This window comes from Gavia stellata, chromosome 18, assembly GCF_030936135.1.
Source record: "Gavia stellata isolate bGavSte3 chromosome 18, bGavSte3.hap2, whole genome shotgun sequence".
Taxonomy (NCBI): domain Eukaryota; kingdom Metazoa; phylum Chordata; class Aves; order Gaviiformes; family Gaviidae; genus Gavia; species Gavia stellata.
In genome coordinates this window covers 20,318,494-20,346,387 of record NC_082611.1, presented here as the reverse complement: position 1 = coordinate 20,346,387, position 27,894 = coordinate 20,318,494, and the positions used below count along the sequence as shown (strand labels likewise).

The window sequence follows — 27,894 nt, the reverse complement described above, 5'->3', positions numbered from 1 at the left end:
GGCTCCCTCTGCTTACGGACAAGTGGGCACAGAAGGCAGGAGGGTGATATCGGGGCTTTGCAATCTGCTCCGGCTGCCTGCTGGTCTCCATGTGGGATATGAGACACTGGTCGGGACACAAAGCCCTAGTTGTCCTGGCCTCCTCCCATTCCTGCACCACCATTGCTGTCGGAAGGGGAACCGGAGCTGGGTCAGTGCTGGCAGCGCATATATCCAACTCTGGAATTTGATGCTGGCCCAAGATAGCCCAAAGTGAACATCAAAATGGGGAACTGCCACTGCACCAAAAACCACAGCTTCAGCAAGAACCTGGGAGAACACTGCAAGTGCACATCTCCAAACAGCGAGGGAGTGGAAGTGAGTCCCTGCAGGTGTTACTCGGAGTGCCCGAGATCCTGGTGGGATGATTTGCTCAATACCGCCAAGACCACAGTGATGGCTGCAATGCTGCCGGGATCTCTCTGTACACTGTATAATTAACCAGTGCGGGAGGGAGCCTAGAGCTTTGTGCCGATGTCATGTCTTCTTTTACAACCTAAACAGACAAACCCCCCTTGCCGGGGAAGATGCCTTGCCACGCTCCAGGAAGCCATTCAGTGATGCACCAAGATCCTGACAAGGGACACATCTCCATACATCTGAGGGGCTGCTGGATCCCAAAGCACAGTCACATGAGACGCCTCTAAGGCACCAGGAGGAAACAAACCTCCGGACTAGCAATAAAACCCAGCCTTCTGTATGCATCAGCACAGCTCTCTGGAACGATCCTAATGCCGCATCATTACTGGAGCCTTGCTCATATCCCCACTCCCAAGCAAACATGCACCAGCAGTTAATAGATTCAGTGTCTTCAGCTCCTGATATGAAATCGCCATTCGGCAGGATCCAATGTATTTGGCCGGAAACTTTTGGCAGTACGTCCACAGATAGCTTCCCTCTCCTGTCAGTGAAGCTATAAGCCAGATCATTTGACTCCAAAGGTGGAGAGCAAGAAGAAATAATCAGTTACACTTTCTTCTACTATACCATAGCTAAAACAAAGTCTTTCAAGACATAACTAGTCTGGGAAATTTCTGTCATTTCTCCCTTCATTACTGCTGCATCTTAGACTATCAAAATAGAAAAATACTCTGAGTTATTTCTCCTGGGAAATTAAAATAGGCTGTTGAAAAGGTTCCTCACATTCCTGCTACCCCACAGGGAAGAAAAGAGCTGCTGGTTAAAAGGATATGCTTCATTACCCACCCTTGCAGGCTGCCGCTACATGCCTAAGAGCCTCGGGACGCCTCAGGAGCCAGCGGTCTGCCTGGGCTAGCGTGTTCTCTATAGGATGGCAGTTGAGTCAGAGCACGAAAAACTACCATGGATGCTAACCAGGACAGAAATAAAACAAATAGTGCTGGGAACAGGATATTGCAACGCTTCTGGCTTCATGTCAGTCTCAGACAGGCTGCAACTGGAAGGTGGCAGAAAATACAGACAGTGGCTGTATGGTGATACAGCACAAAAACTCCAGCTGTCGTACCCTGGCTTTGCTACAGCGTAAAGCAACGTCATACGGGAGGGGATAACATACCATGACTCACAGCTCCAGAAGTGATCTCTATGCAAGAGCCCAACCGTAAATACTTGCAGATCTTATTTTCCCCCCCTCAGGCCCTAAATAATGAGAATCCGCTAGATACCCACCAGCCTGAATAAGAAAAAGCCTGTCTTGAACAGCTGGGGACGACCAACTGTTGGCCAAATCCCCTACTTGCTTTTGCAGAGGGGGAAGGCGAGCCACGGAATGGAAATCGCTGCTCAAAGTGGACAGAAAACCAAAGACAGAGCTGGCAAGAGAAGTACCAAAATGCCACCCAAAGCGCACCCTGCTAGTTCAGGGCATTTAGGAGAAAGGCAGTGCCGAAGCAAACATCTGCCTCTTCCCATAAATAACTGAACCCCTGGAGATAGTCTCTTCTGCCAAAAACTGAAGTGCTCTGTAGTAACCTTTCATTTGGATGGGGACCAGCTTGGTTCCCCAGCTGAGGTGGAGATTTGCAGGAACAAACAACACAGTTACCTCCCAGCCCAGCCTCTGGATCAACAACATGAGCAGCTTCATAACCTGGACATCTCGAAGACCACCTCCCTCAGCTCAGAGCTAACACATGGCACTGAGGAGTCACTACCAAGCAGTCACAGGACAGGGAGGACTTGTCAACGTCAGCGCAATGGTAACAAATCCTTGCCCTCCCTTTCCTCTGGTTTCCATTTCCAAGGAGTCAGCACCCACGAGTCTGCAATGTGACTTACAGCTCAGCTGTGCTGCGGAGGGTGCAGCAAAAAGCAAGGACCTTCTCCTTTGGTAGCCACCTGGGCTTCTATCACAGCTGCTTCTGCTGACATAGCATGTGTATTTGCAAAAATAAATTAAACCAAATTCGAGATGCACTCAGAAAGTCAGAGTTGCATAACAGCTTGTTTCCCACAGGCTTGGACGGCTGCTCAAAATGTTCATGGCCACGTAGTAATTCCAAAATCACTGCCTCCTCTTTTTTGTTATTATTTTCACCAGCAAATTAACCCTATACACACTGAAGTCACCTGCTGCAGCTTCTACAGATAGCAACACCTGGAAAAAACAGCAGCTAATGGTGCATTTACACAGCAAAGCTTCTGCACAAGCCCTGCAAAGGCACCCTGCCCAGAAAGCATTTCCCAGACCGCTGTCCCTCCATCAGCTTCCTAACCTCTGGAAGCAAATGCTTCCTCCAGTCACTTGTTACAAAGGTTTGATTATTTTTATAGGGTGCTCTCAGACATCACAGGTGATAGGTGGGAAGAAGAGAGCAGCCACTTTGGGCCAGAAGGTCTGTGAGGCAGCAAGGTCCCAGCTTTGGGGGGGCTCTCCAGCACGTTCACACGGCAGTGCAGGAAGGGTGTCTGTCCAAGCTAAATGTTACAGGGCTGTCACTGGAGAGAAGGTTGTGGAAGTCAGTGGCGGTGGATTTGTAGATTCTACATTTGATAAAAAGGAGAAAATACTTGCTATCTTTTGAGATAAAGACACCCAAATGTCAGGCGGGAGGGAGAAGACAGACATGAGCAAAACTCCGAGCGTGAAACTGATTGTTCCATAAATAATGGAATTAATGGAAATCAAAAGGTTGATAATGCTGGCCAAGACAGAAGGGGAGAGACCCATGTAGTAGCCCACTTATATTCAGCCCTGGAGCAAACTGTGTAACATCACCATAGCCATTCAGGAGATGTTTCCACTCAAGACCTGAGGCCAGGCTACACTTCATGTCCATACATCACCACGTTGAGTACCAGCACGCAGTACTGTGGGCAGCCAGACTTCGGGACCTCACCTTAACATATGTAATGCATCAAGGGTGGGTCGAGCTAGTTCTGGAGACATATGCCAACTGTAACGAAGCAGGAGCCCTGGGACACGCTCCAAAACCAGCTCTAATGCACTGCAGGATGCCCTTCATGCTCAGCTGATCAGCTCCCACCCTCCACAATACTCCTACAGCTCTCACTCTATCTCTTGGTCACACCATGCTGCTGCCAGCTACAGTGGTGTGAAACCGCAGCTGTGCTGACATTGCTGGCTCTTCAGCCTTAGATGGGCTCTAGGAACAACCAAGAAGAGAACACAATCCCCTTCCTTGAAAAAAAACAAGAAATTATTTTCACCTATTTTAAAAAAAAGAAGAGGTTGGGTTTATTCTAGGGTTTACTCCACGATGAGAACGAATTTTGCACTGCTCAGGCAGCAAGCATTCTTTGTCTCAGACCATGCAAATACTCATAATCAGAGCTCTGGTTAATTGAAGGACATGGGGTTTTGCTTGCAGAAACAGAAAAGCAAAGAATGTTCTGTACTTATGTACAATACAACTCAAAAAGACCGTTTAAACCTGCCAGTCTTGTGTCCAGGCTCACAGATGTCCCTGGATGGGAGATTCCGACATGGTGTAAGTCCAGGTTATACGAAGTGATTGGTATTTCCATGACTAAACTTGGGCTGAATTTGGCCTCCTTTCCACAGAGGACCATTTCATTCTTCAGGTCAATATGTGAACTGACAGTGCTCTAATACCCTTTGATACTCCCCATACAGTATGCGTAAAGGTGTGCCCTTACGTATAATAACCGATACCTCTGAACACTAAGAGCACTTATTTATAGCCCTTGCAGTAGCTCAGCTTTAGGCAGGCTCTCGCTGCCTGTCAGGAGCCCGCAGTTCAGAAGTGGTTTTTGTAACAAGCTCTCCCAGCCTCACTAGAAACCTGACCTTTTCTCTCGGCACGTCAAGGCAGCTGATGCAGGGATCTGCCAAGTGACCTCATTCAGGGAGGAGGAAGAGGAGGAGGAGGGGAGGTTCTCAGCTAACAGCTTACCGCTGGCTCAATGGTGAAGATATCATCTGAGAAAAGCATGGAGTCTCCTTGCACCTTTGCCCTCTGGTTCTGGAAGGTGCGGGAGAGAAGGGAAAGGCGTTCTCGGAGAGCGGGGTCCACCATGCACTCCTTGAGGATGCAATCCGTCTTGTCCTCTTCCTGCCTCTGCAGCCTGCGACACAGCCTGCGGTCACAGGGAGAGACAAACCAAACAGATAATTCAATAAGCAACATATTTGCAGAGACTGCCGGGTAAGTGCAGGGGCAGCAACGCACTCAGGGAGGAACAGCAGCAGCTCAGCAAGGGGCTGACCCCGAGCCATGGGGTCCCAAATGGCTCAGATGATCACTTGTTGCTCGCTGGCGCGGCAGGTAGTTTTACTCCACACTCACAAGTTAAGAAGAGGTTTTGGAAAGCTAGCAGCCCTCAAGAGAGCCTTCCGGCTCAAAGGCGCTGCCGCAACTGATGGAGAATCCACCAACCTCAACTGGCTTTTCCCACCATAGAGCTGCTCGGGGGGAGGCAGATAAAGATCAAGGAGCACCCACTGCAGGGCTTCACTGGCAAGGGGAGAAGCACCTGGGGTTCAGCTGCAGGTTAGTAGCATCACTCTTTTCCCTTCCTTTTTGGACCTGCGACGATAAGGAAACAATCTCTGCTCTCTGTTCCCTATACGGCCTTCCACCAGAGGAGCCCAGAGCACTTGACAAGCAGACTAATGAATTCAGGCATCACACCCCCTCGGTGAAATTAATGGGTTTATATGCATGCAAACAGAGGCCCTAGGAAAGGAAGGGACTTTGCCCAGCATCACCCCGTAAAGAAGTCAGGACCAGCACCTCTGAATCCAAACCCTTCAGTCGAGCCTTGAACCACCTTATTTTTTCCCTTTTTTGGCCTTCTCTCCAGAGCTGTGACACCGTTACTCTCTCCCTTACTTGGTAGTTGTAGCAGAAACCATTCTAGTGTTTCAAGATCGCAACCAAGAGATGAGAAGGCAGCACTGCTACAGAGCCGCTGCTTCCGAGCTGGCATATTCCTGTCCCCGCTTCATGCTCCAGTCCCCTGGCCATCAGGAACCACCAGATGACATCACAGGGCGGGATGAGCGAAAGGCTCCCTATGCAACAAATCGAGGCAGTGTGGTATAAACAGGAGAGCGATCATCACCCAGCTAAATTCAAACACAATTAGAAAGGAAATACAGTCATGGATGTTACTAGCTGCACGCAGACAGAGCCTCGGGCAAATGCCGTCACCAGAGCCAAAAATACGTGCTTTGGCTAGCTCCCTGTGGAGGGCGATGGAAATGGTTCTCCGTGGCTGACCTGCAATGCCGCGCATTCGGGGGGCTTCCAGCCACTGAGATGAGCAACCCTCAACTCAACCTCAAGGGACCATAATTCCACCGTTACATCCCAGAAAGTCCTGCAGGAAGGAGACGATCCAGGTCTTTTTGGGTCACATCCCAGTGCAGGGTCCTGCCTTCTCCCATGAAAAAGTCCTCCCTGCTCCAAGACCTCAAAAGCTTCTCTGACACCAGGACAGCGGCCTTAGAGCTATGACCATCCCTATGACTTCCAAGTAAGGAAGAACAAAACCTCCTGCTCAGACTTTAAGACACAAACTGGCATAGAGATCAAATGTAATTGGAAAAAAAAAATAAAAATGATCAGGTTGAAGTCGACTGGGGGGAAACCTGGATGCTTCTGAGGGGAAAGAGGATCACTCAGGGTCCAGGCTGAGACAGGCAGCTGGGAGAGATGGTAAAGGAATGGGCCAGGGAAGTACCAAGAGAAGGTCACGAGATTTTCTTTCAACACACTGAGCTTGCACAGAAGTCACACACTGTGTCTTTAAAAAGAGAAAACAGTGGAAAACTAGTTTTGCCCTTCAAGGCATTTCTGACCTAATTATGTTGAACTTTATTTGCTCAGAGGCCCTTAAAAATCGCTCCAGTTTAAGGCAGTTTCCTGATCAGCTATGGGTTCAGACTAACTCCAATATATCCACATCCATCCAAGTCTGAAAAGTCACACAGGGATTCCCTAAATCACCCAAGCTTTTACGTGTCATTTCCAATTCACACCCCCGCCCCGGGCTGTGTGTGCTGCCCGAAATGGGAATTTCAAAGCCTGAGCACAGACACCCTTTCAAGAACCTGCCCCATCTCTCACCACCATGAAGACACAGGTGACTGAAGCCCAAATGCACTTCCAGGTCCTGTGCAGCCCTACCTTCCCTGCAGAACCCTCCACCTCCAAACTCTCCCCAGCCTCGAAGGAAGGGCACAAATACCTCCTTGTGCTGGAAACCAGGGCAGCGTGAGGCAATTAACACCCGACAGCAGGGTGGCCTCAACTTCCACCCTACCCTGCACATCGCTGGAAAAGGAGCCTGCCACCTTATCAAAACTGGAGGGGAAGAAACTGCAGTGACTATCGTAACAGTTATGTTATCTGCAGCTACATTACGTCCCAGGTAACGAGTGCTGACACTATCCGCAGCCTCATGGACCCTCTGTAGCCCAGGGATGTCTGGACCTCAGTCGTTTGTGCTCCCACAAACCACCAATTTGCTATCTAGTCATTGCAACCAACCTTTCCTCCCTAAAACATCATCCTCACCTGGAGTATGGGTGGAACTGGAATGGGAAGTGCTGAGCTCCAGTACCCTGAAGCTCAGTGACACATACCCTGACACTGGGGATGGTTTACTTCTCCTAAACCGTTCAAAAGCACCAACACCCTTGAGGCCACACGTCAGTTTTACCCTTGGGCAGCGTATGTTATGGAAACAAATCTTTCAAACGAACCTCAGCTTCCGCTGATCCTCCTCTTCCTGCATAGCAAAAGGCTTCCACTGGAAGTGGGCTATGATTTCACTCTGATTGTGGATGACCACGGATCCGTGGTTTGACAGCGAGAGGTAAGTCTTCTCAACTGCCAAGGAGTTCCTGTCTAGCCTGATGTTGACATCTCCAGCTGCTCCATAAAGGCTTGTGTGAACATCTTCACCTGCAACAAAGCAAAAGGCAGTCTTTGCTCATCTCACTTGCCGACAGAAGTACAAGGAACAGAGCAAACCACAGGTAACAGAAGAAAGCGTTACAACTTTTAGCTGTATTAGCAGTTCCATGGATCAGTACATTTATCACATCCTGATAGATACATGTGTACAGCACAAAGATGTCCTGGACACCACCTTAAGCACTTAATTTCTGGGTGTGTTTGTAGAGGTTTATCCCCAAGGTGACAGCATTTACAGTGAGGTTTTTCAGATGTGCCCAGGTGCCCTTTGGGTTGCCATCCCACTCAGGTCACAGGGAATTCTGCAAAGTCATTCAGGTGACTCTGAGGAGTCCCACCACAGTCACAGCTTGCCCAGGGTCTCCTGCAGGCACACCACCAGGGGTGGGTCTCTCCTGAGGACCCCTTGTAACTGACAAGCAAAGATGCCTGGGGGCATGTGGACAGAAAAGGGAGGTTCAGAGGAACAAGTCAAGTGACAGCCCACCGCAGGATGACACGCAGAAGACAACCTCACTGTGTCGTAGAAGCAGTGCCCTCACCTGCTGTGGGTTTGTGAAGATATGTCAAAACGAGACTGGTGGGGCACAGCCCACACCAACCCGCCCCTTGCAGACCTGCAAGCCCATTTTTTCAGCCTGGATCCTGTTGCCTATGCCCGAGGGCGCAAGTCTACGCTGAATATTCCCAAGCTGTTCAACAACCAGAGTGAGGACATCTTTGCTTTCCAACTCAGACCAAGCTGAAGAGGAGCGAGCCCCTGCCTGTGCACATCAACTGATTAATGACTGGAGTCTTGCTGGGGTACCTGCCAGCATCACACCCTCCAGAACAGACTCCCACCAAAGGCTCCCTCATTCCCAGAGCCTTCAAACCTTCATTCTTCCCAACCAAGGAACTCCTGGGAGTCAACTGAGCTCCAACTTCACTACCAAGCCCCACTCTTGCTGTTGTGGGTGAGTGTTTCCCGGGTGAGATGCAAACAGCAAACATCAGACATGCTCTCCAGAAACAGCATTTCTAGGGAGTGGTGCTTCAAGCCTCCGAGCCAGCCCCAACTGACAAGCGCAGCAACCCGGCCATGGCCTGGAGAGCATCCCTCTGCAAAGGCACAGCCTTCTCCTCACTGCAGGGGTTCCAGCAAGGCAGCCAGTGGATGGACCTGCCTTTAAAAGGCTGCCATGCAACACCACAAGGGGAGAGCTGGATGGACTCCTTCAATCCTAAGCCCGGCAACACAGCAGAATCACATTCGCTTTGGGAGTGGGGAATGAGGCAAGACTCACCCTTAAAATAGCAGATCTTTACAGTCATTCGTTCACCTCCACACATGGAGAATTCAGCCTTCATGCCTGTATAAGCCTCAATTTCTTTGCTCTTAAGGGAGTTTGGAGTGGCAGGGATTTGTGGCCAGAGCTGAGTTACGTCGGGAGAAAACCAGCAATGTTTCCAAGGACTGGACAATCCACCTCCCATAAGGGACAATTCAGCATATAAAAATAACTGAAGTTCAGAGGAGTTAGAGGCAGGTATGCTTTATAAGCATTACCTTTCCCCTGCGCTGAATCCTCGGCATACATTGGCAAGCAGATGAGCCAGGACCCAAGAAATGGGAGATAGGCACAGTGCTTCGAGCGTGCACAGCGCCGGTTTCTGGAAACACAAGCTAATCCTCCACAACCATCAAGACAAACTACTACAAAATAAACACCATGAAAATTATCATCTCACTGTCCAAACCCATGGCCACGTGGGTCTTGAAGTATTGGGTATAGTTCTGATCTCAAAAAACAAGTTGAAGCGTTTGAAATTAAATAGAGAAGGGCAGAAAGTACAATTAAAAGTATGGAGCAGCTTCTGCATGAAGACTGAATAGGATTCCTCAACCTAGCAATCCTATGGGAGATAGATGGGAGAGGTTTGTAAAAGCATGAATGGCCTGGGAAATGTGAATGAGGAAAGATTTGTCAGGATTTGTCATAAGACAGGAACCTGAGGGCCTGAAATCATGTTAGTAGTCAGAAATTACACAGAAGTAGTAGTACTTTTCCAGGGAATATTCCTTCCTTTGCAACATACTGCCATAGGATGCTGTAGAGGCTAACAGCTCTAAATCCAGAGAGCAACCGGACAAATTCTCGGGAGATAAAACCATCAGAAGCTCTTAAATGAAGATGAGAATGAAGCCTCCAGCACAGAGAACTGCCAACTCCAGAGCCCAGGGGGGAGAAAGGATATGCACTGCCTGTTTCTACACGCTTTGCTGAGCATCCCCCGTGACTGCTCTTCTGGAGATGAGCTGGGGACGCAGCCACCCTTACACTCCTGGCTGCAGGCACCGAGGACTCTTTTGAAGGCTGGAGGGCTTGCCGGAGCACCTTCTACCGCAAGGAGAAGTATTTGACATCGTGCTGAAGATATAAACCCAGAAATGGCTCGGTACAGTAGAGCGTGCACAGATGCCGGTGAGTCAGGAGGAAGCCGCAGCTCTGTCTGCCAGGCAGATGAACTGACACAGAGAGCGGAGCTGCCAGGGTTGGCCAAGGGCGGCTGCAGACTTCATGTCTGGGGTGCCAAATTAGATGTGACATGTCATTTAAGACTCTCGGTTGTCTAATACATAAGTTTATAAAAAAAAAAAATCTCTCTACTGTAACAGTGATGTAGCACTAGGCATTGCACTTGACAGGGTAATGTCCATGGTGTGTAGTCTGGGATGCTTTGCTGCCGTGAAAGCACATTTACCGAATCTAGATGTATCTGCCCTACCATTATTTACACAACACAATTGTATTACAGGCTGTCAATTCTTTCCTCCTTACATGCTTTTGATACATTTCCTACAGGTGGCAGGACACAGTGCTCACTCTGCAACCCAAACAAAGCAAGGCCTAAACTTGAAATTAAAAGCTAGACTTTTTACACAGCAGTAGGGCAGACGCTTTGGGTTGTGCACTCCCGGACGATGCTCTTTGACACAGCAGAAACACCACTCTGTTTTATTCCACCATCCATCTGCATGACTATGGATGCAGGTGTCTTAGCACATCATTACTTTTTACTATGTTGAATCAAGAAATCTAGTATTGGGTCATCCTTCCTGGGGCCTATTCTGCAGGAAAAAATGTTAAAAAAGGGGAATTTACAGGACAGCTAAAACATCTCTCTGAATTCTTCTAATGCTACATGATCGTCCTGGTGCAAGAGGAAATAGTTTTCAGAGCAGTACAAATTGTTCTTAAATAGAAAGACAAATTTGGTTTAGCCTGAAAGTATAGCTCAATGAATGGATGAGCAAACCCTCGAACAAGATTTCAAAACACATTTTGGCATTTATGAAGAATGCTTTCCTAATATTCAAGAGTAGTACTTTCCTTCATTGATCACCACTCTAAATACTAGAAAGCTGGCAGCCAGATTGATTAGACCGAATAGAAACAAAACAGCACCCTGCTGCACCTCGCCTTCACTGAGATGATTCTTCCTTTATCCCTGTCACTCCTCACATCGATCTGCAATAAGTAATTCTTTTGCTCCCGCTACTATCATACCCAACTGCCTCACCGCTGCCGGCACACTCTTGTTTTTCAAACAGCATGCAAAGGACAGCTATTACCACTCCACCAGGCTAAGCCATCTCTGGGAAGCTAGAGAAGTCACCTACAGCTGGAGCCAGCCCTCCCCAACAGATGCTTTTTGCTGCACCTCCCGCAGAGCTACCGCTAGATCAGAGTCAGGAGCACTGCTCTGAGCCCTTTCGCTGTCGGGAAGCTAATGGCATCACCTGTGAGGTGCGCTGGGTCTCCACCGGCCTGAGGAAGGCAATCTGTCAGCCCCCACGCTTGAATTGCCACCACTAGAGCAAAATGCAGAGCAGTGACAGTCATTTTTAAGTGTTTCTCCAAGGCGGCGTTCATGAGCCACCTTCAGACTCTTAAATCATCACGTTATTTACTCCAGCCCTAGGAGCAGCTTGTTTAAAAACCTCATCACTAAATAACGGCTGCTGTTAACACGGGTGTTTCAGAAGAGTCATTCCCAGGCTACAACAAAGCTCAGAGCATCCTAATCATTACCATTGCCACAGTTATCGCTGTTAACGGCCAGAAGTCCCCGGCATGGCCCAGGCCTCAGCAAAGCACCCGCTGAGCTCATGCGGCACATCGACAGAAGAGGGTCTCTACCCCAAAGACTTTGCAAGGAACCGTAAGACAACAGATGGGGAGGAAGAGGGAGATGGAGAGCAACGACAGGCCGGCAGTGGTCTACGGGACAGGCTGCAGGCTCTTCAGACAGCTCTCTTCCACATTAAAAGTCATTTCATTGTCCATCAGGCTCTTTGTTGTGCATCCATCTGTAATGGAGCACCCAAAGTATTCCCCATTAGCTCCTCTGCCCCATGCTTAGGAAGAGCTCGTTGCCTCGTTATAGGATGAAATACTCCGGCACGGGAATATCTGGGACCCAGCAGGGAGGCTTCGTTCTGCCCTGCGTGAAGGAGCCTCACAGAATGTATTGAAAAGGACAATAAAACTATCGGATGATGAAAGACAGCGCTGCCGCGGGCTATTTTTAATCATCATTGCTACTACAGTAACGATACGCTGGGGTACCTGACTGGCTGAAACATTACTCTTGGCCCACGGGGAAAATAGTGCAGGAACTTTCATTCTGATTGCCTGGCAGAGACATACCCAATATACCACATAATAAATCAATTACCCGTCAAGCTGCTCTTCTGCTTCTCAGCAGATACTGACTGATCCACAAGGAAAGGAGGTTAATGAATGGTCAGTTCTGCCCTGAAACCCATCCAGAGTCAATGACACTTAAGAACGTATTAGTGATTTCCACTGATGATAGGGTAGACAAGCTGCGCTCAAGGATGACCTGCTACGAGATGAAAACCACCTTCTTCCAGAAATTTGTCATGCGCTAAGAATGAGATCTGCGGCGTCACACAAAAGTCTGTTTCTGTGCATATCTGGGGATGAACAAAAACTGCCAAAAGGAGATATTTAACTTCCAAACGACCCTCCAAGTACGCACCCCCCCCCCCCCCCCAGTCTGTGCTCATGCAGCCAACTCCATGGGTTGCTTTAGCAGGGTTTTTGTCAGGAGGGGTGTTAGGTAGTTGTGGAGCTATAAAGCCGTGCAAAAAAACCTCAAGCACAAATGAAGCACAAACCTGATTCCCCTTCATCTACCCTCAAAGCGATGGACCATCTGTCTTGAAACACAAGGCCCTGGAGAGGGGGCAAAGGCCATACTCTGTTTGCAAGAAGCATAACAACCTTACTTAAAACAGTATAAAAAAATCATTCTTGCAAGCAGCGCTAGAAAAGGGGAACAAAGACAGGGAACAGTTATTACCTATTAGCTGTTTTGACATAAACGAACACTTTGGAGACCAATTAGACTCACCCATCAATCTAATTGATTTGGACTATAAAAGCCTATAACCAATCCGTTGGATAAAGTATTAGTTACCAATCCTCCATCTGTTGCAACGCCGCTACTGTTAAGATGCAAAGTCAACATACAATTGCACAAACTCCTATTTACACCTTTTTTTCACCTACAATATGCGCCTCCCTCCACCCACCTAGTTCCCACTCCCTTCGAAGCAGGCGTACAAGAACATACGTCAGTCAGAAACCAGCCGTACTGCTGGGAATTCGCACAAGCAAAGGAAGAAAAACCCAACCCGCACTCACCACCTGCCACAAGCAGAACGAAAAATCCCTTTGCAAAGTTGTTAAATGCCTGATGGCCCAAGAAAAAGCTAGAGAAGCCTCTTGTAACAGCTACAGCAGCAGTCTGGCTTACACCTTACAATAACGTGGGAAACAAGGTCTTTATAAACTCACGGAATAAAATAAGTTTCTAAACATCTGCCAGCACTAAACACAAGCAAAAGAAACTGTGTCAGTGCACAACAACAAAGCTTCGGAGTCAAAAGAGGCTGCTGCTTAGGAAGCAGAAGATTTCCCCAACTCTTAGCACTCATAAGAAGCTACTATAAATCTGTCTGGTGTTGAAGGAACAGAGAATTGCACGAAGACGAACAACTACAGAGGTGAATAGCAACAGCACACAGCGACGGCAATCAGAAGCTCAGGGTCTGTTGCTGTGAATTTAGCTCAATAGTAGTTTATCGCTACTAACAGCAACATCCGAGCCCCCGTAAACACTCACACAAGACTAAGATTAAAGCCAGAAAACGGTTTTGGTATTCCCACCTTGGTATCCTCCACAACACAGGGACGACTCAGATAAGTATCTAAAGAGGTAGCAAGTTTGCTCAGGCAAGCGTTGAGCCTCCTCCGTTCTGGCTGAGGTCAGTACAAATTGAGAGCACTCAGCAACCTCTTTGAGTGATCTCAGGAAGGGAACATGCAACACGACAAGGGCTAAACCTCAGCGAAACCCTGCTGCCTACCCACATCCATCAGCGGATTTGCAAAGAAGAACAAAAGAGAAAGGAAAAGGCTTGATCTAGAGACTAAATCAATAGGATTTTCATTTCATTTTCAAACAAGTTCCTGGAAGCCACTGATTGCAATGCCGGCCTTGCAAGGCAGATGACAAGACCCTTGGTAGAAAAGAGGTTCTTAAAGGAGAGAGAACAGAGCTATGCAAAGGTGGTTGTGTTCTCCAAAGTCTACACACAAACACACATGAATAGCACAGCAAGGCAGTGCTTTTCTCAGATGCTTTAGCCTTGTGGGTAGCTGAGATGTTCGGAGGTGCTGGCACACCCGTGCTACAGTCACTTGTTCAGCCTCAAACAGCGAGAAACAACCAGGGCTGGGATTTAATGAGTTTCCTGCATGCGCACAGTGGTCACTAACACACCACCAAGCCCTCGCACGGGTGGCCTCATTTACCAAAGTAAGCCAATTCAGCTAAACCCAGCATCGATTTTACCTGAAGAAAGGGATTCAGCATCCCGACACGTTTACATTCCCAGCTGGCAACCCCACGCTGATCCACGTAGGAGCTGAACGGTCACTAACACGGTTGACAATTCCCCTTGGCCCATTTGCCATACGACGTAGCCCCTACTACAATTTAGCACCGTGGCCAAGACGCACAGGCTTTCCTTCCTCCGCTGCCAGACAAGCACACCCGGTTCTGTAGTTACCCATCATCTTCACCAAACCCAAATGGCTCTAACACATCATGTCAAACTCGCTGTCATTCCACGGGTGACTAAAGAGCTCCACATCAGCTCTCTTCCTACTCAGTTTTTAATATGCCTTAATTTTTCCTGTGATCTCATGCCTCATTTTCCCCATTTGAGATGAAATGTCAGTGTTTTCTCAAGCTGGCAGTTTTTACTCATGGCTCCAGAGAACGCTGCAGCACAGAAAAGCTGTCTGTGCTTAGACCAAGAAGGGCAGAGGCATCTCAGGGTGTCCTACGTAGAGTGGAAGACCTAGAATCATCTCTGATAGCCCCCTGGAACCCTGAGCATTGCTGCCACACTCAGTACAGCCATTCCCATTCAGTTCTTTGAATCACAGAATCACTAAGGTTGGAAAAGACCTCTAAGATCATCAAGCCCCACCATCAACCCAACACCACCATGCCCACTAAACCATGTCCTGCAGTACCACATCCACACGTTCCTTGAACACCTCCAGGGATGGTGACTCCACCACTTCCCTGGGCAGCTTATTGAGATCCACCCAGGAAAGTTTTTACTATTTTTTTCCTTCTTACATTGCCCCAAGGAAGTCGTATCTAGCCTACGAACATTCGTGCTGGCTCAGAGGAAGGGGATGATCACAGATCTGCTAAGCACGCTCGCTCCAGACACCCGTAGGGCTAGCAGCTGTAGAGGCAGTCCATGCAGGCAGATCCTGGCCAACCCAAACTGCACATCATCTTGGCTCTCGGGTGCTCAGTACAAAAATCCCCTGCAGTGATTCCCCTCAGCGCAGCCAGCCTAAGCACCTCGCTGTTGGACAGCTTTCAGGACTGGAAAGGACCCCAGGAGAGACTAGAGGGGCACTGCCAGGGAGGAGACATCTCAGGCCAGGGCTTGCTTCTCCACCCTGCAGCCTAGTGCTACGTAACACAAGGCTGATGTCTTGCCTTACATCTAAAAGCGAGCAGCAATGGGGAGGAAACGATGCTGGGGACCCCATACTTCCAGGGCCAGCCAGCAAAGCCCAGAAGCAGGGGAACAAGGCAGACAGACCCTTCCCTGACCCAGGGCTGGGCAAGCTCAGCTCCACATTGTGTCCAGCACTGGACAAATATTTAGCTGCTCTCTCTTCTCCCATACAGGAATAACCTGAATTTGGTAGAGAGCAAGTTTTGCTTCCCCGCGGCTCAGGAAGGAAGGCATTGCTTCATCCGCTTCCTACAGGGACAGTAACTAACCCAGTGCAGGAAAACTCCATCTGATTGACAACTACGGAGCCAGAGGCAGACGCTGCCCGCATCTTCTACCTGCTCTTGAAGTAATTAATCAAGGAGCTGAGGCTGAGCTCTCCCTTCCTTGCCCTGGGTGTGCAGAGCCACAAAGGATGCTCTGAGCCTGGGTCTGGCATCCACATCAAACAAGCTGATATTTGCTTTAGGAGACCTCCTGCTCAGGAACTGTCAAGCCCTCCCGTAAGTTCTGTAGGAAGTGGAGGGAAAACAGGGTATTAATCTGCCAAATACCCAGATGGTTCCTCAGCAGGCTTTTAGCACGAGGCTGGAGGCTTCCAGCAGGACTAAAACCACTGAGAACTATTCCTGAGCCACAGGTGCCCTTTTCTTCTGGGGAAGCTGCTTTCTGGGGCTCTACACCAAGGGCAGACAGGACAGTAATGGAGTAGACACTCCTGCCTGAGGGCTGGCTCTTCTCGCATGTGCCATCTCTCCTAAAATTCACATACGAGTATTGGCTCTGATCTCTCCCCCTCGAAGAGGACGAGATCCTGCCCCCAGGCTTTTGCTTCTGTGTTACAGTCTCACAGAGCCACCGAAGGAAAATGCTCTGCAGAATTACACTTATTACTGACAGCAATAAAGGCATCTCAATATATAGTGTCTGTCAGTCACGCACAAGCTCAGTGAGGCTTTGCTAATTACCGATGTTTCCTGTGCTGACAAAGGCATCCCAAGGGATGCAGTCACTGATGGGGAAAAAAACCTGTACAGAGGACTTTCAGCACCGCACAACAGATCTCCTAGACTAGAAGCACGTTGTAGCACCTTGCCACAGGGTGCCGGGGGCACTGCAGGCACCCACCTACAAGCACAGAATCTGGTCTTACACCTTGAAGGCCACCCATCATACCAGAGTAGGTACTTCTTGGAGACAGGAGTCTAATGTGAGTCAGGATTTAGGGAGCTCTGAGCAGAGAAGTGATTCTCCTTCCACAATTCCCACCATCTCTCCAGCACCTCCTGTCTCTGGCAGCCTCCTTTACTTGCGTGGAGGATTGCCATAGACGTTCTTGTTTCTGGGTGCCATGGGACTGGTGAGTTTGTTTGCAGTTCCGGCACAGCTCTGGGAAGCTGTCACGCATCTCCTTAACCACACGTCCCTGAGCAAAGCTCACCCTCCCGCCCCAAGCTTGTGCTATGCCGTCAGGTTGCAATGAACGCTCTGATTGCAGCAGACTGGGTTTCATGTACAAACACAGGAGCACGCAGGGCAAACAGCTTGGGTAGCTCACTTGGGAACTGCTTGAAAGCTACAAGAATACCTAAGCTTTATGAATAATGACTTGGTTGAAACTAGAGACTTAACTCCATAAACTTATTTTCCCACAACCACATGGGGTGGGCTAAGTGTCACCTGGGAAGGGCCAAGCCACCAACCAACCTTCAAGCTGTCCTGAGGGCAGAACGCTTTCCAAACCTGTACATCTGCTTGGCATGCAGGCTTCAGAAACCCCTTCTGATACCATCATGAAGATGATGAATAGAGAGGACCACTAGATGATCTTGGAGGTCCCTTCCAATCCAAACCATTCTATGATTTATGAGGAGGAGCCCAGAACATCCCAAGTCACCTTCATTTCAGGATGGGCAGGGATTTTTCACACCCACACACACGTGCATGGGGCAATATAGAGGAGTTTGGACATGTAAAGCACCGAAGATCAATTTTTCATTGGAAATCATTATGCTTTTAGCAGCAAAGACACTTCCTTCACACTCATCTGTAAAGCTTGTAGCAACAGGACTATCAATATACGTACTGTCCATCGAGGGGACAGTACCTACATTCCTAGCCAGGGCAGTCTAAAGGATGCACAATTTAAATCAACCAAGTAATAGGCAAAGGGAAAATTGTGACTTACTGACATTGAAGAGCTCCACATTTGCTTAAGCAATGCTAGCGACAGATTTGACCCAACTTCAGCAAAAATTAAATCAAGGCAACATGCACCTGATCCTGCATAAGTCACACTCACAACAGCATGATTTATTGAGAACTACTGCCACTTGTGAGCTGAGCAAGTCAATACCGATACGCAGCAAAGCAAGGAAAATGCCTCCCAACATCCTAAACCGCTGTGATGCTCTTAGCACTTCTGTTTCGTAATAAACAGTCGGTTGGTGGCTCTGATAGAGCAACACAGCTGCTTTTTGTATGCGAGTCACAGGGAGTCTGACTTAGTGCAGGACAAATTAGCCAGGGCTTGCCACGCGAGGTTGGGTAACATTGTCTCGTGCTCTGCACTACACCTGCAATAAGCGGCTTTTAAGACGGATTGATTAAATGTTTGGGTTTCACTTTAGCAATTAATCACAGCAGCCTTTTACTTACTTGTATGCTTCAACGCTAGAGAGATAATCCCTTCATTATTCCCTTGCTCTCCTCCTTATTCCGTGGTTTATTTAAAAATAACTGCACTGTTGTACTGACAAGCGGGAAGGAAATCCTAGGTTTATCTCCCAGGTAGCTGCACGTGTTCCTGCGAGGTCGCCCATCTCAGAGCCAGCAGATAGTTTGATCTCCATGGTCTAGCCATGCAAATTGCTTCGGCAAAGATTAACCACGAAGGAACCAGGTGTTTCAGTAAGAACAAGACTCAGGTTTTCAAAGCAAGCCATGAAGATCCTGGCCCTAATTATTCACTCAGTCTTCTCAGTCACAAAGTAGAAACCCTACAGCCCTAACCCCTAGCGTTACTACTGATTTACCCCAGAGAAAGATCTAGCCCTCTGAATTTTATCCTATAAATTCTCTATATGCATGCAAATGAGGCACTTTTTGTGCTTCTTTCAGTAGTTCTTTCAAGAAAGTCTTACCCAAACCCATGAGCTTCCCAGAGTGAGCATAAACCATTCTCTGGGAAAACGTCACTAACTGACAAATATTGAAGAAAGCTGTGATAACTCAAAGCCACAAAGAGCATCTGGAAGAGAAAGGAGCCTTTTTATAACTTCTACAAACTCGAAACAACTAAGATGTTCACTGCTGGCCTAAAGCATCACAGTATCACCTGGATGAGGACATCATGCTTCCCAGGACCAACAGTCAGGAATAGGGACAAACCAAACCTCTCTTTCCAGCAAGAGAAAACGCACACCAAATGCATTCATGCAATGGAGAAAGCGTCTCCTTCAGCATCACAAGATACCTCTCCTGAACCAAGGCCGACAGAAGCACTTTAACATGTCGCACCTTCTTCTTGAGTTTTCCCCACTCACTCCTAAAGCGACTTATAAAGCTGACGGTATTTCTGTGGCCTGATCTTGGCTCCTCGTACCCTAGCATACATTTTACACCTATCTCGGGAGGCAGTGAGCACTTCCTGCCAAATCCCAAGAGCCCTCAAGTCTGGCTACTTTAGTCCTGATGTTGGGAAGCACGGGCTGTAGATGGGTAGAGGGCAATACGGAAGAAAAGATCTGTGGCAAGACGATGGAGAAGCAGTACATGGCACAGAGGTGTGTAAGAGACAGCGGGCACTGGAGAGACTCTAACAGAGACGTGTGTTCCCTGTGTTACGCTTCAAACATAGCATTGTCTAGGAATAAAACCTCACGCATACATATGCAGGCTGCAATGGTGAGTCAAGGTTTCTCCTTCCTCCGCTCAGCAACTCCCAGAAAAACAGCATTCCAAAATCTCATTCCCATTTGAGGGGCATCTACTTTAACAACCCCCTCAACACCAACTATTCTTCACTTTTATCCGAGGTAAAGCTGGGGCAGGGCAGGTACACCTGGACAGGGAATTGAGGTGGCTGGGACAACGGGGAATGATGGCGGAAGACTGTCACGAGAAGGTGCTGGGTGCAGAATACCATGCTGACACCAGGGTCCCCCAGGGAGGGACCAGCGCACAGGACACACAGAACAAGGACAGGCTCAGCCTCTGCCCCTTATCCGCTCACTTCTAAGCACTGAAACATGCAGAGCTTTTGGAAGAAAAGCTTTTAGAAGTTGCCCACAAAGAAAACTTGACATTATTCTGCTTAGAAAGGGCTCTGCTTTGAAGGACGCAGAGAGCGTGCACCACGCAGCGCCCAGCACTTACCTGTGTCGTAGTGAACTACCAAGGACCTGGAATGGTGCCCGGTCTTCAGTGGGTGAAACTCCACTGTCACTTGCATGGCGTCACCAATCCCAAGAGTCCCGACGGAGGGATCGACAGAGAAAGGGCTGCAAGGCAAAGAGAGCTATCAGGACTATTGTGGGAGATTTGGGGACTGTGTTCCTTTGGCAGTCTAGTTCCCTTCAGCTCACTTGGGCAAGCAAGGAGCAAACAAACCACAGCCAGCGGAAGACAAACACAACATACAGGATCAGAAACAGAGCGACTGACTCCCGCTTCTGCAGAGATCCAGCCCTCAGAAGATCCCATGGCATAAAATGACCTCATCTCCCCCATGCTCTGCGTCCGATTCTCTGCAGCCTCAGGAGTCCAACTGCTAGCAATACCATCAGAGAACGGCTTGTGAAGAGCACAGAAATGGTAACAGCTATTTGCACGCACAACCTGATGCTGATTTCCTCAGGAATCTGTCTTTTCCTGCCACCCAGAAACCTCACCTCAAGAGATGCAATACCTGTTCCAATGAGATTACAGCCTAGAAATCAGAGAACAAAAGTCTTTTTTGAAGACCAGAGACTAATTATGGTTTAATTTGCAGAATTCATTTTTTTCTTTTTACCTTGGAAACATTCTGGTTTAGCCTAAGAAAGGGCACATTTTATCAGCATTTCAATGAAAGCTGCTCCAAAAAAAGGAACCATCAGAAAAATCTGAGTGCAAATGCAGATCAGAGCGATCCCATGGCATGGAAACAAGACACAAAAGGAGTATCCCATTTACAGCCTGAACAATTAAATCTCTAGCTAAATGAAGCGCCATTAACAGGAGCATATCAAGGCGAGTTTAACGGGAGGTTTTCTCTCTGTTCACAAGCAACGCAATCTGGGACTCTGGGTTGCAATCCAAGCTCGGTAACTGTTTGCCTGGCCCACCAGACAAAGTCTGTGCAATGTGTTGGAAATAATTATGAAAATGCGTTGGCCTACTTTGGATTTAATATGAGCAGTTATGATTTGTCACCAGGTAAACAGCTCTTGGCTGACAGACACAAAACTCAGTGCTTTAATGCTTAGGGCTAAGTCAGATGAAACATGCACAACGGCAGCTGGGCTCCATGGCTCTTGTGCAGCCCCACTTAGAAAACAAAAGTTACTGGGTTTTAGTGCTTTGCTGGTGGTCAATTTGTCACCATAAAAACATGTTCTGGAGAGTTTTACCGTGATCAGAGAACGCAATGCGCACACAAAAATAATGAGAACAACCGGAGCCGTGCGCAAGCTGAACTTTGTTCACGTAAGTAGTGACAGTGATGAAATTGCTGGAGTTTCTGCTCGTTAAGGAGATATTACTGTGATTAGGGGCCTGACCTCTTCCCATTACAACTAGTGAGAACATTACCGCTGACTAATGGAGAAGCATTGGGCCTGCAATGTTTACATGCTGGACTTGAGACTTCTGAGAGAGAGGAGGAGGAGGAAAGACAAGGCACCACCAGCCTCAGAACCGAATTGCTCTACATGGTGCTGCACCTCCACTGGTGGTTACGCCAGGACTGCTGCAGGTCTCTGCTGGCGCGTGGGGGGGATCATGGCCTGCTGTGGGAAAGGCACGGATTTTTTTCCCCCCCTTCTTTTTTGGCCAGAAGCGTTGCCAGAAAAGCTGCTAGCTAAGGAAGGGGACTCCTGGCAACACTTCAGCACTGCCTCCCATCCCATCATCTTCCTACTCCTTCCCCATGTCTAGGTACTCCTGCCCTCACATGGCTGGGATGGGAATAACACTCCTGCGGGTGACTTCAGGGGACCCCTGAGAAAGAAGTATCTTCCTATTTTCAAATTCTCAGAAGAGGATCTAGCCAAGTTCAGGACTCTGTTCTCAGGACTGAGAAACCAAGCACAAATCAGACACTGCATCTCCTACACCCCATCCCATGCTGTACCCACAAGACAACTCTGTTACTGCTGTAGCAAGAGCTCATTATCCCTCACATAGACCAGGTTCTCCCAAGACCCAAAGATGCAAGCTCCATGGTTCAACTTAACTCCTCCGAATTGCAGTCAACATCACTAAGCTGTTCCCTGCAGCCTACAGATAAGAAGAGATGCTACAGAAACATCCCTGACGCATTGTAAAAGCCAAATGAAGACCACTGCCAAGAGATGAAGCTGGCAAGGTAAACTTTGGCCTTTTATCCATTCATTGTGAGCTGCTCTTTAAAATAATTCCGGTCCCATTCGATCTACCCTTTTAATGAATCACTACCGCTCCCAAAAAACAGGAATGACAAGGCTTGCAGGTTTTTTTAATAGCTTGTTTTCTTCCAACTTGCTTCTTAACTACGTCCACTTGGACGTTTGCGTTGTTGTATGATATCTAAACTTTCACAGGCCCAGATCTCCCAACGGTACCTTGCAATCCCCAGCTTGTATAAACTCATCTAGCCACAGCAATTTAGGAGAGACCTTCCCACCAGCACCTGCTGAGATCTTGCCTATTACTGTCCTTTAGAAAGAGATCAACGCTAGATTGGTAAGCAATTTCATAATGATGTACTTTAGCATTTACATCTTGCTTACTTTCTCCAGGCAGCAGCCCCCCTTCTTTACAGAGCTGGGCAAAAGTTATGGCCCGTGAGGATACCAAGGGCCAAATGCTCCTGACGTTATTTAGAAACACAACTGACGAGTGAACAAAGCTGGCAATTCAGGCTCTCAAGCCACCATGCCACCTTTTCTCCTGCAACCACGCAGTTAGCAAATGCAGTGTGCAGGGAGGCTGCAATATCCTTTCCTCAAGTCCCATGCTATGTTTACCTTCTACGACCAAACTTCCTTTGGTCTACTGACCCCTTAATTTGCATTATCAAATTATCTGAGTTTGGGAGAATCCATTTCATCCAAAGCTACCTCCAACCCCATGGAAGGCAGTAAAATCTACTGGTGATTGAATTGCCTCATCTGTCCACTAAGAACTACTGCAGGAAAAACCCAAAGATCATTTAATCTCAGTATACATTACTTTTAGTAATAGTATAGCAGCCAAAGTCAAGCAGTGTCACTATTCCAGTAAACCCAGTCGGTTAGGTCAAAGCATCCAAGACTCCATCCCTGTGCTGAAAAAGCCTGTGTAGAGTCAGCATCCCACAGCTCTATCTTTCCCTCTTTCACTGCACCTAGGCTCTATTTTCATATTCTTGGATGGTCGTTGTCCGTCTTATTGTAACTTTTCAATCCCATGCCTCCATGTAGTCTGTGGGTACTACAGGGAGGGATGCAAGGGGGCTCCAAGCACTGTGCCTCGTAGGATAATCGTGCCCCTGTACTCAGCACTGCTGAGGCCACACCTCGAATGCTGTGTTCAGTTTTGGGCCCCTCACTCCAAGAAGGACACTGAGGTGCTGGAGCGTGTCCAGAGAAGGGCGACGGAGCTGGTGAGGGGTCTGGAGCACAAGTCTGATGAGGAGCAGCTGAGGGAGCTGGGGTTGTTCAGTCTGGAGAAGAGGAGGCTGAGGGGAGACCTCATCGCTCTCTACAGCTACCTGAAAGGGGGTTGTGGGGAGGTGGGTGTTGGCCTCTTCTCCCAAGTGACAGGACAAGAGGAAATGGCCTCAAGTTGCACCAGGGGAGGTTCAGGCTGGATATTAGGAACCATGTCTTTCCTGAGAGAGTGGTGAAGCACTGGAACAGGCTGCCCAGGGAGGTGGTGGAGTCACCATCCCTGGAGGTGTTCAAGGAACGTGTGGACATGGCACTGCGGGTTTAGTTTAGTGGGCATGGGGGAGTTGGGTTGATGGTTGGACTTGATGATCTTACAGGTCTTTTCCAACCTTAATGATTCTGTGTGATTTGTGATAATTACCTGGGCTTTCAGAGCTTGGTGGGGACATTCCTAAATGGATCTTATCTCAGACTGATCCTCTCTAGACCTATAGCATGGCATAGTACAGTGTCTGTAACGTCAGAAAAAGGCAGTGCTGCCCTGAGATCTTCTAGACACCATTTTCAACTCAAATGTACTGGAATGACATTTATCTCCCTGAATGTCATGGAGAAGAAACTCATTATCCTGCCTTAACAATGAGAACGACAGGAAGAGACTTTCTGTAGTTATACTATTATTATTATTACCAAGCTATGCAGTTAAGAGCTGGGTATGGACGTGCAGAGAGAGGACAGGCACAAAGCCAGACTGCATGATGAGTGCTTTTAGTGGGTTTTTTTTTTCCTTTTTCAAAAAGTGGTTAAAATGTGCCCATGTTTTCTGGTAGACACCATGGCAAGGGAGAGCTCTGAACAAGGAGCAGCAGAAGGATGCTGTATTGGCCCCACGGATTCACTTAAGAGGTCTTCCTTGGAGTGAAATGCACAACAGAAAACAAAGTCCTTAGATAAATGAATAACAGGCAGGGAACGTCATGAACTGACCATATGTAACAGCCGAGATGTCCATACTGACAGAGGAAAGGTTAGGATGGGAGATGGGCTGAAAAATGCACCGAAGGTGAAAGCAGATAGGTAACGCTTGATGCTATAGAGAAGGGAATCCAGAGAAAGGAGGCCAAGAGAAGCAATATGAGCAGTGCAAGGGACTAGGAAAGGGTGGCATCTGCAGCTGGCTTGCGAATGGGCAAGACCCTGACTTTGCTCAGGCCAGAAAACAAAAGTTGGGGCAACTAAGACAGAAGCTTCAATTGTGCAGAGAAAGAGTAAAGGACAGAGGGCAGCTGATGGGTCTAGAAACTTACACAGATCTCTCATTCCCTTCTACTCCACTAATCCTCCTCCCTCTCTCGTATGCATGCATGTGCTTGTACGTATCAACACACACCAAAGCTATTATGGGATATTAAGAGTGCCTTTAACACAACACCGCATCCTTACTCAGCAGAAGTCAAGCATACATTCAACTTAAGCTGCTTAAATTCTCCACTAAATAAGCAAGACTAAAACAGTCCTGAAATTCAGCCTGGAAGGCTGGCATTCCTTTCCCTAACTCTTGATTATGCATTTCATTTACTCTATAAGCTCTCCAGGACAGGGAACATAACTCGTTCATTTCCAAAGCACAGTTTTAAGTGTTCTGTGGTAATAATTAATCACCAAGTTATTAGGAAAGTCATTCAAACGAATTAGTGACATTAAACCTTCACTACCTCTGTTGTTAATAATGATGCAGCCTTTGTCATAGCCTCTACAACAGGGAAATTAATCCCCTAACGTTAGTAGGAAAATGGCCTCTCTTGTGAAAGCCTCTGTAAATATATTTGTTCAAAGACAATTGCCAGCTAATAATCTACTAGCCTGTGGAGCGGTGTATCAGTCTGATTCTCAAGCCAGCTTGTCACGCCACCTGGGAGGCCAATTCTTGTCTGCTGGGGTTGCTAGAACCCCAGGGCTCACCTGGGAGCTCAGTGGTAGGTATCTGAGCAACTTCTCATAGCACAAGCGGCAAGGAATCAACCATTGATCACTGCTATCAAGAGACTCAGTCAATAATGGGAAAGTTTACAGCTACGGTAGAGGGTCCAGAGGCACTCAGACAGCAAGAAAAGAGTTGGTGCAATGCAGTGATGACATGTCACACGGTACAGTCGCCAGCACTGGCTGCAATGACCACTCCTGGCACACCACAGCCTCATCGCAGAGAGACAACACGGTTGTTCTGGTCTTGGGCTGCAAGGGGACATCCTGACCTGGTCAACAGCAGGGAACACTCCAAATGTGCTGGAGGATACCACGCTTTGGGGAGTGGTCGACACACTGGAGGGCTGGGCTGCTCTGAGGAACCACAACAGGCTGGAGAAACAGGCCGATGTGAACTTCATGCAGTTCAGGGATGGAAAAAGGCAAAATCCTGGATTTAGGATGGAATAACCTCCAGCAGTACAGGCTGAGCACTGATGGCACAGAAAACATTTCTACAGAAGAGGACCTTAGGGGCTGGAGCACAGGACAGGCTGAGATAAATGGGTTTGTACAGTCCTGAGAAGGAAAGATGAAGCGTGATCTTAGTGCTGTTCACAACCACGTAAAGGGAAGGTGTAAAGAAGAGGGAGCCGGGCTCTTCTTGGAGATGTACAGTGTAGAATAAGGGAAAATGAGCATAAGTTGCAGTAATGGGAAATCGGAGCAGATATTAAGAAAAAAAAATTGCCACCATGAGGGTGGTCAAACACTAGAACAGAGACCCAGAGAAGCGAGGGAACCTTGAAGACATTCAAAGCTCAACACAAAACACAAAAAGGTCCAGAGTAGCAAGCTGTGTTGCTTGCAAACTTGATCAAACTGACACTGCTCTTGCTTTGAGCAGGGTGCTTGCTCAGATGATCTCCAGCGGTCCCTTCCGAAGGTACTCTACAATTTTAGCTTCTAAATCAGCCCAATCCCATTTCACATACTCCTCAAATTTCTCATTATATTTCCTATACATCTGTGCATGTCTGTGTAGGCAGACCGTAGACAGACAGGCATTAGAGGAACTCAACCTTTAAGAAAATTCCCAATGAAGAATTCATTATGACATTTTGCTGAACACTTAAAGCAAAAATAAAAAAGAGAGAGCAGAAACACAGGAACTTCAGAGTATTTAAAAAGAAATCCGAATAAAAGTAGGACCGACTTAATTAGAATAAAATGCTGATTATATTCAAAGATTTAAATCATCTGTTTGAAATTTCAAACTGGCTGTCAAAAGTTCATAATGAAATGGAAGAGATGACTGCTGCCCTCAGCTAACAAGGGAAATTATATTAGCTTTTGAGCTCTGTAAACATGCAATCCAGTTATTCAGGATTCTACTTTTTGGTGTAGTTTGAAGTAAAATTTTCGTAACGCTTCCCATTGCTTTACTGCAAATCAGGACTGAAATACCTAATTGCTGAAGTTCAGAAAAGTCTTAAAATCTGTATCAAGCAGGATTCAACATACGCTGCATCACTCAATAGAATAGTTGGCAAGTACACTGCAAAAAGACGCTAGACTTTACTGGGGATTTATTTTAGTTGTGACAACCAGATCTGGAAATCCCAGAGGAAAACTGTACACTGATTTGCAAGTTCCTGCCTATGCATTCTCCATGGTGAAAAGCAGCAGCCTGCTTAAAGAGCATCCTCGAAGCCTGCTTAAATGGCTTTGCCAGGCTGTGGTGGAAGCTCCTCTTGGACCCTCACGTTTCACAGGACAAAAGTAAGAAGTCTTCTTTCGAGCCCTGTTTTCCTGGGGAAGAAATTGAGGCAATGCAGGTGCACCAAGTCAGACAGCGGGTCTTCGCTGCATTCTTGACCTCAGCTCCTACACCGAGACCTCTGGGACCAAGCAACTCTCAACTCATTACCAGCCAACTGAACTGCTTTCCTTGCAGATGCGGTGTCAAAAAACTCATTACCCTCTCCAATTCAGCCAGCTGGAAAACCAGTGACTGCTTTCTGAGACCAAAAGGAACAGCACAGGCTGTCCGCAACACAATTCACATCAGGCATTTGATCAGGGGACCACCGGAATACCCTGTGCTTGTGGCCTCCCAGAGAACGGGTGTATCTGGCTGACAGTGGTATGCAACCATTTCAGAAGGTATTTACCATCAGCAGGTTGCAAGCTAGCTACTAACATTCTAGCACTCTCCAGGAAACCTAGGGGAGATAAAGCTCCAGGAGAAAACGCTCCCAATCCATGCACCAGATTTTTGCCGCAGCTTTTGCCTGTGCCCTCAGTAGCATTCTGCTTTGGGGCTGTAGTGCAATCTTGAAGCCTGTGTCTACTCATCTCCACCTAAGAGCTCATTCTACTTAAGAATATTTTGGTCCCAAGGACCAGACGAAACCTACTGGAAAACAAAGTTCCTGGACCACACGGTGTTACTCTCAGGGCCTCAGTACCCTCAGCTTTCATCTACTCATCTCCAATTGCTCAGAATGACTTGCTAACATAGACACAGCTGCTGATCGACTCT

General features: G+C 47.8%; 1 protein-coding gene across 1 annotated transcript in view; it reads right to left on the bottom strand.

The window, feature by feature from the left end:
- The window catches only part of LOC132318654 (hydrocephalus-inducing protein homolog), a 147,464-nt gene that overhangs the window by 107,019 nt on the left and 12,551 nt on the right, over positions 1-27,894 (bottom strand). The window contains exons 6-8 of the mRNA XM_059826627.1: positions 19,930-20,054; positions 7,214-7,415; positions 4,398-4,581 (exon numbers count right to left, since the gene is read on the bottom strand). Coding sequence (XP_059682610.1) covers positions 4,398-4,581; positions 7,214-7,415; positions 19,930-20,054 — 511 coding nt within the window. The remainder of the gene's footprint in view (positions 1-4,397; positions 4,582-7,213; positions 7,416-19,929; positions 20,055-27,894) is intronic.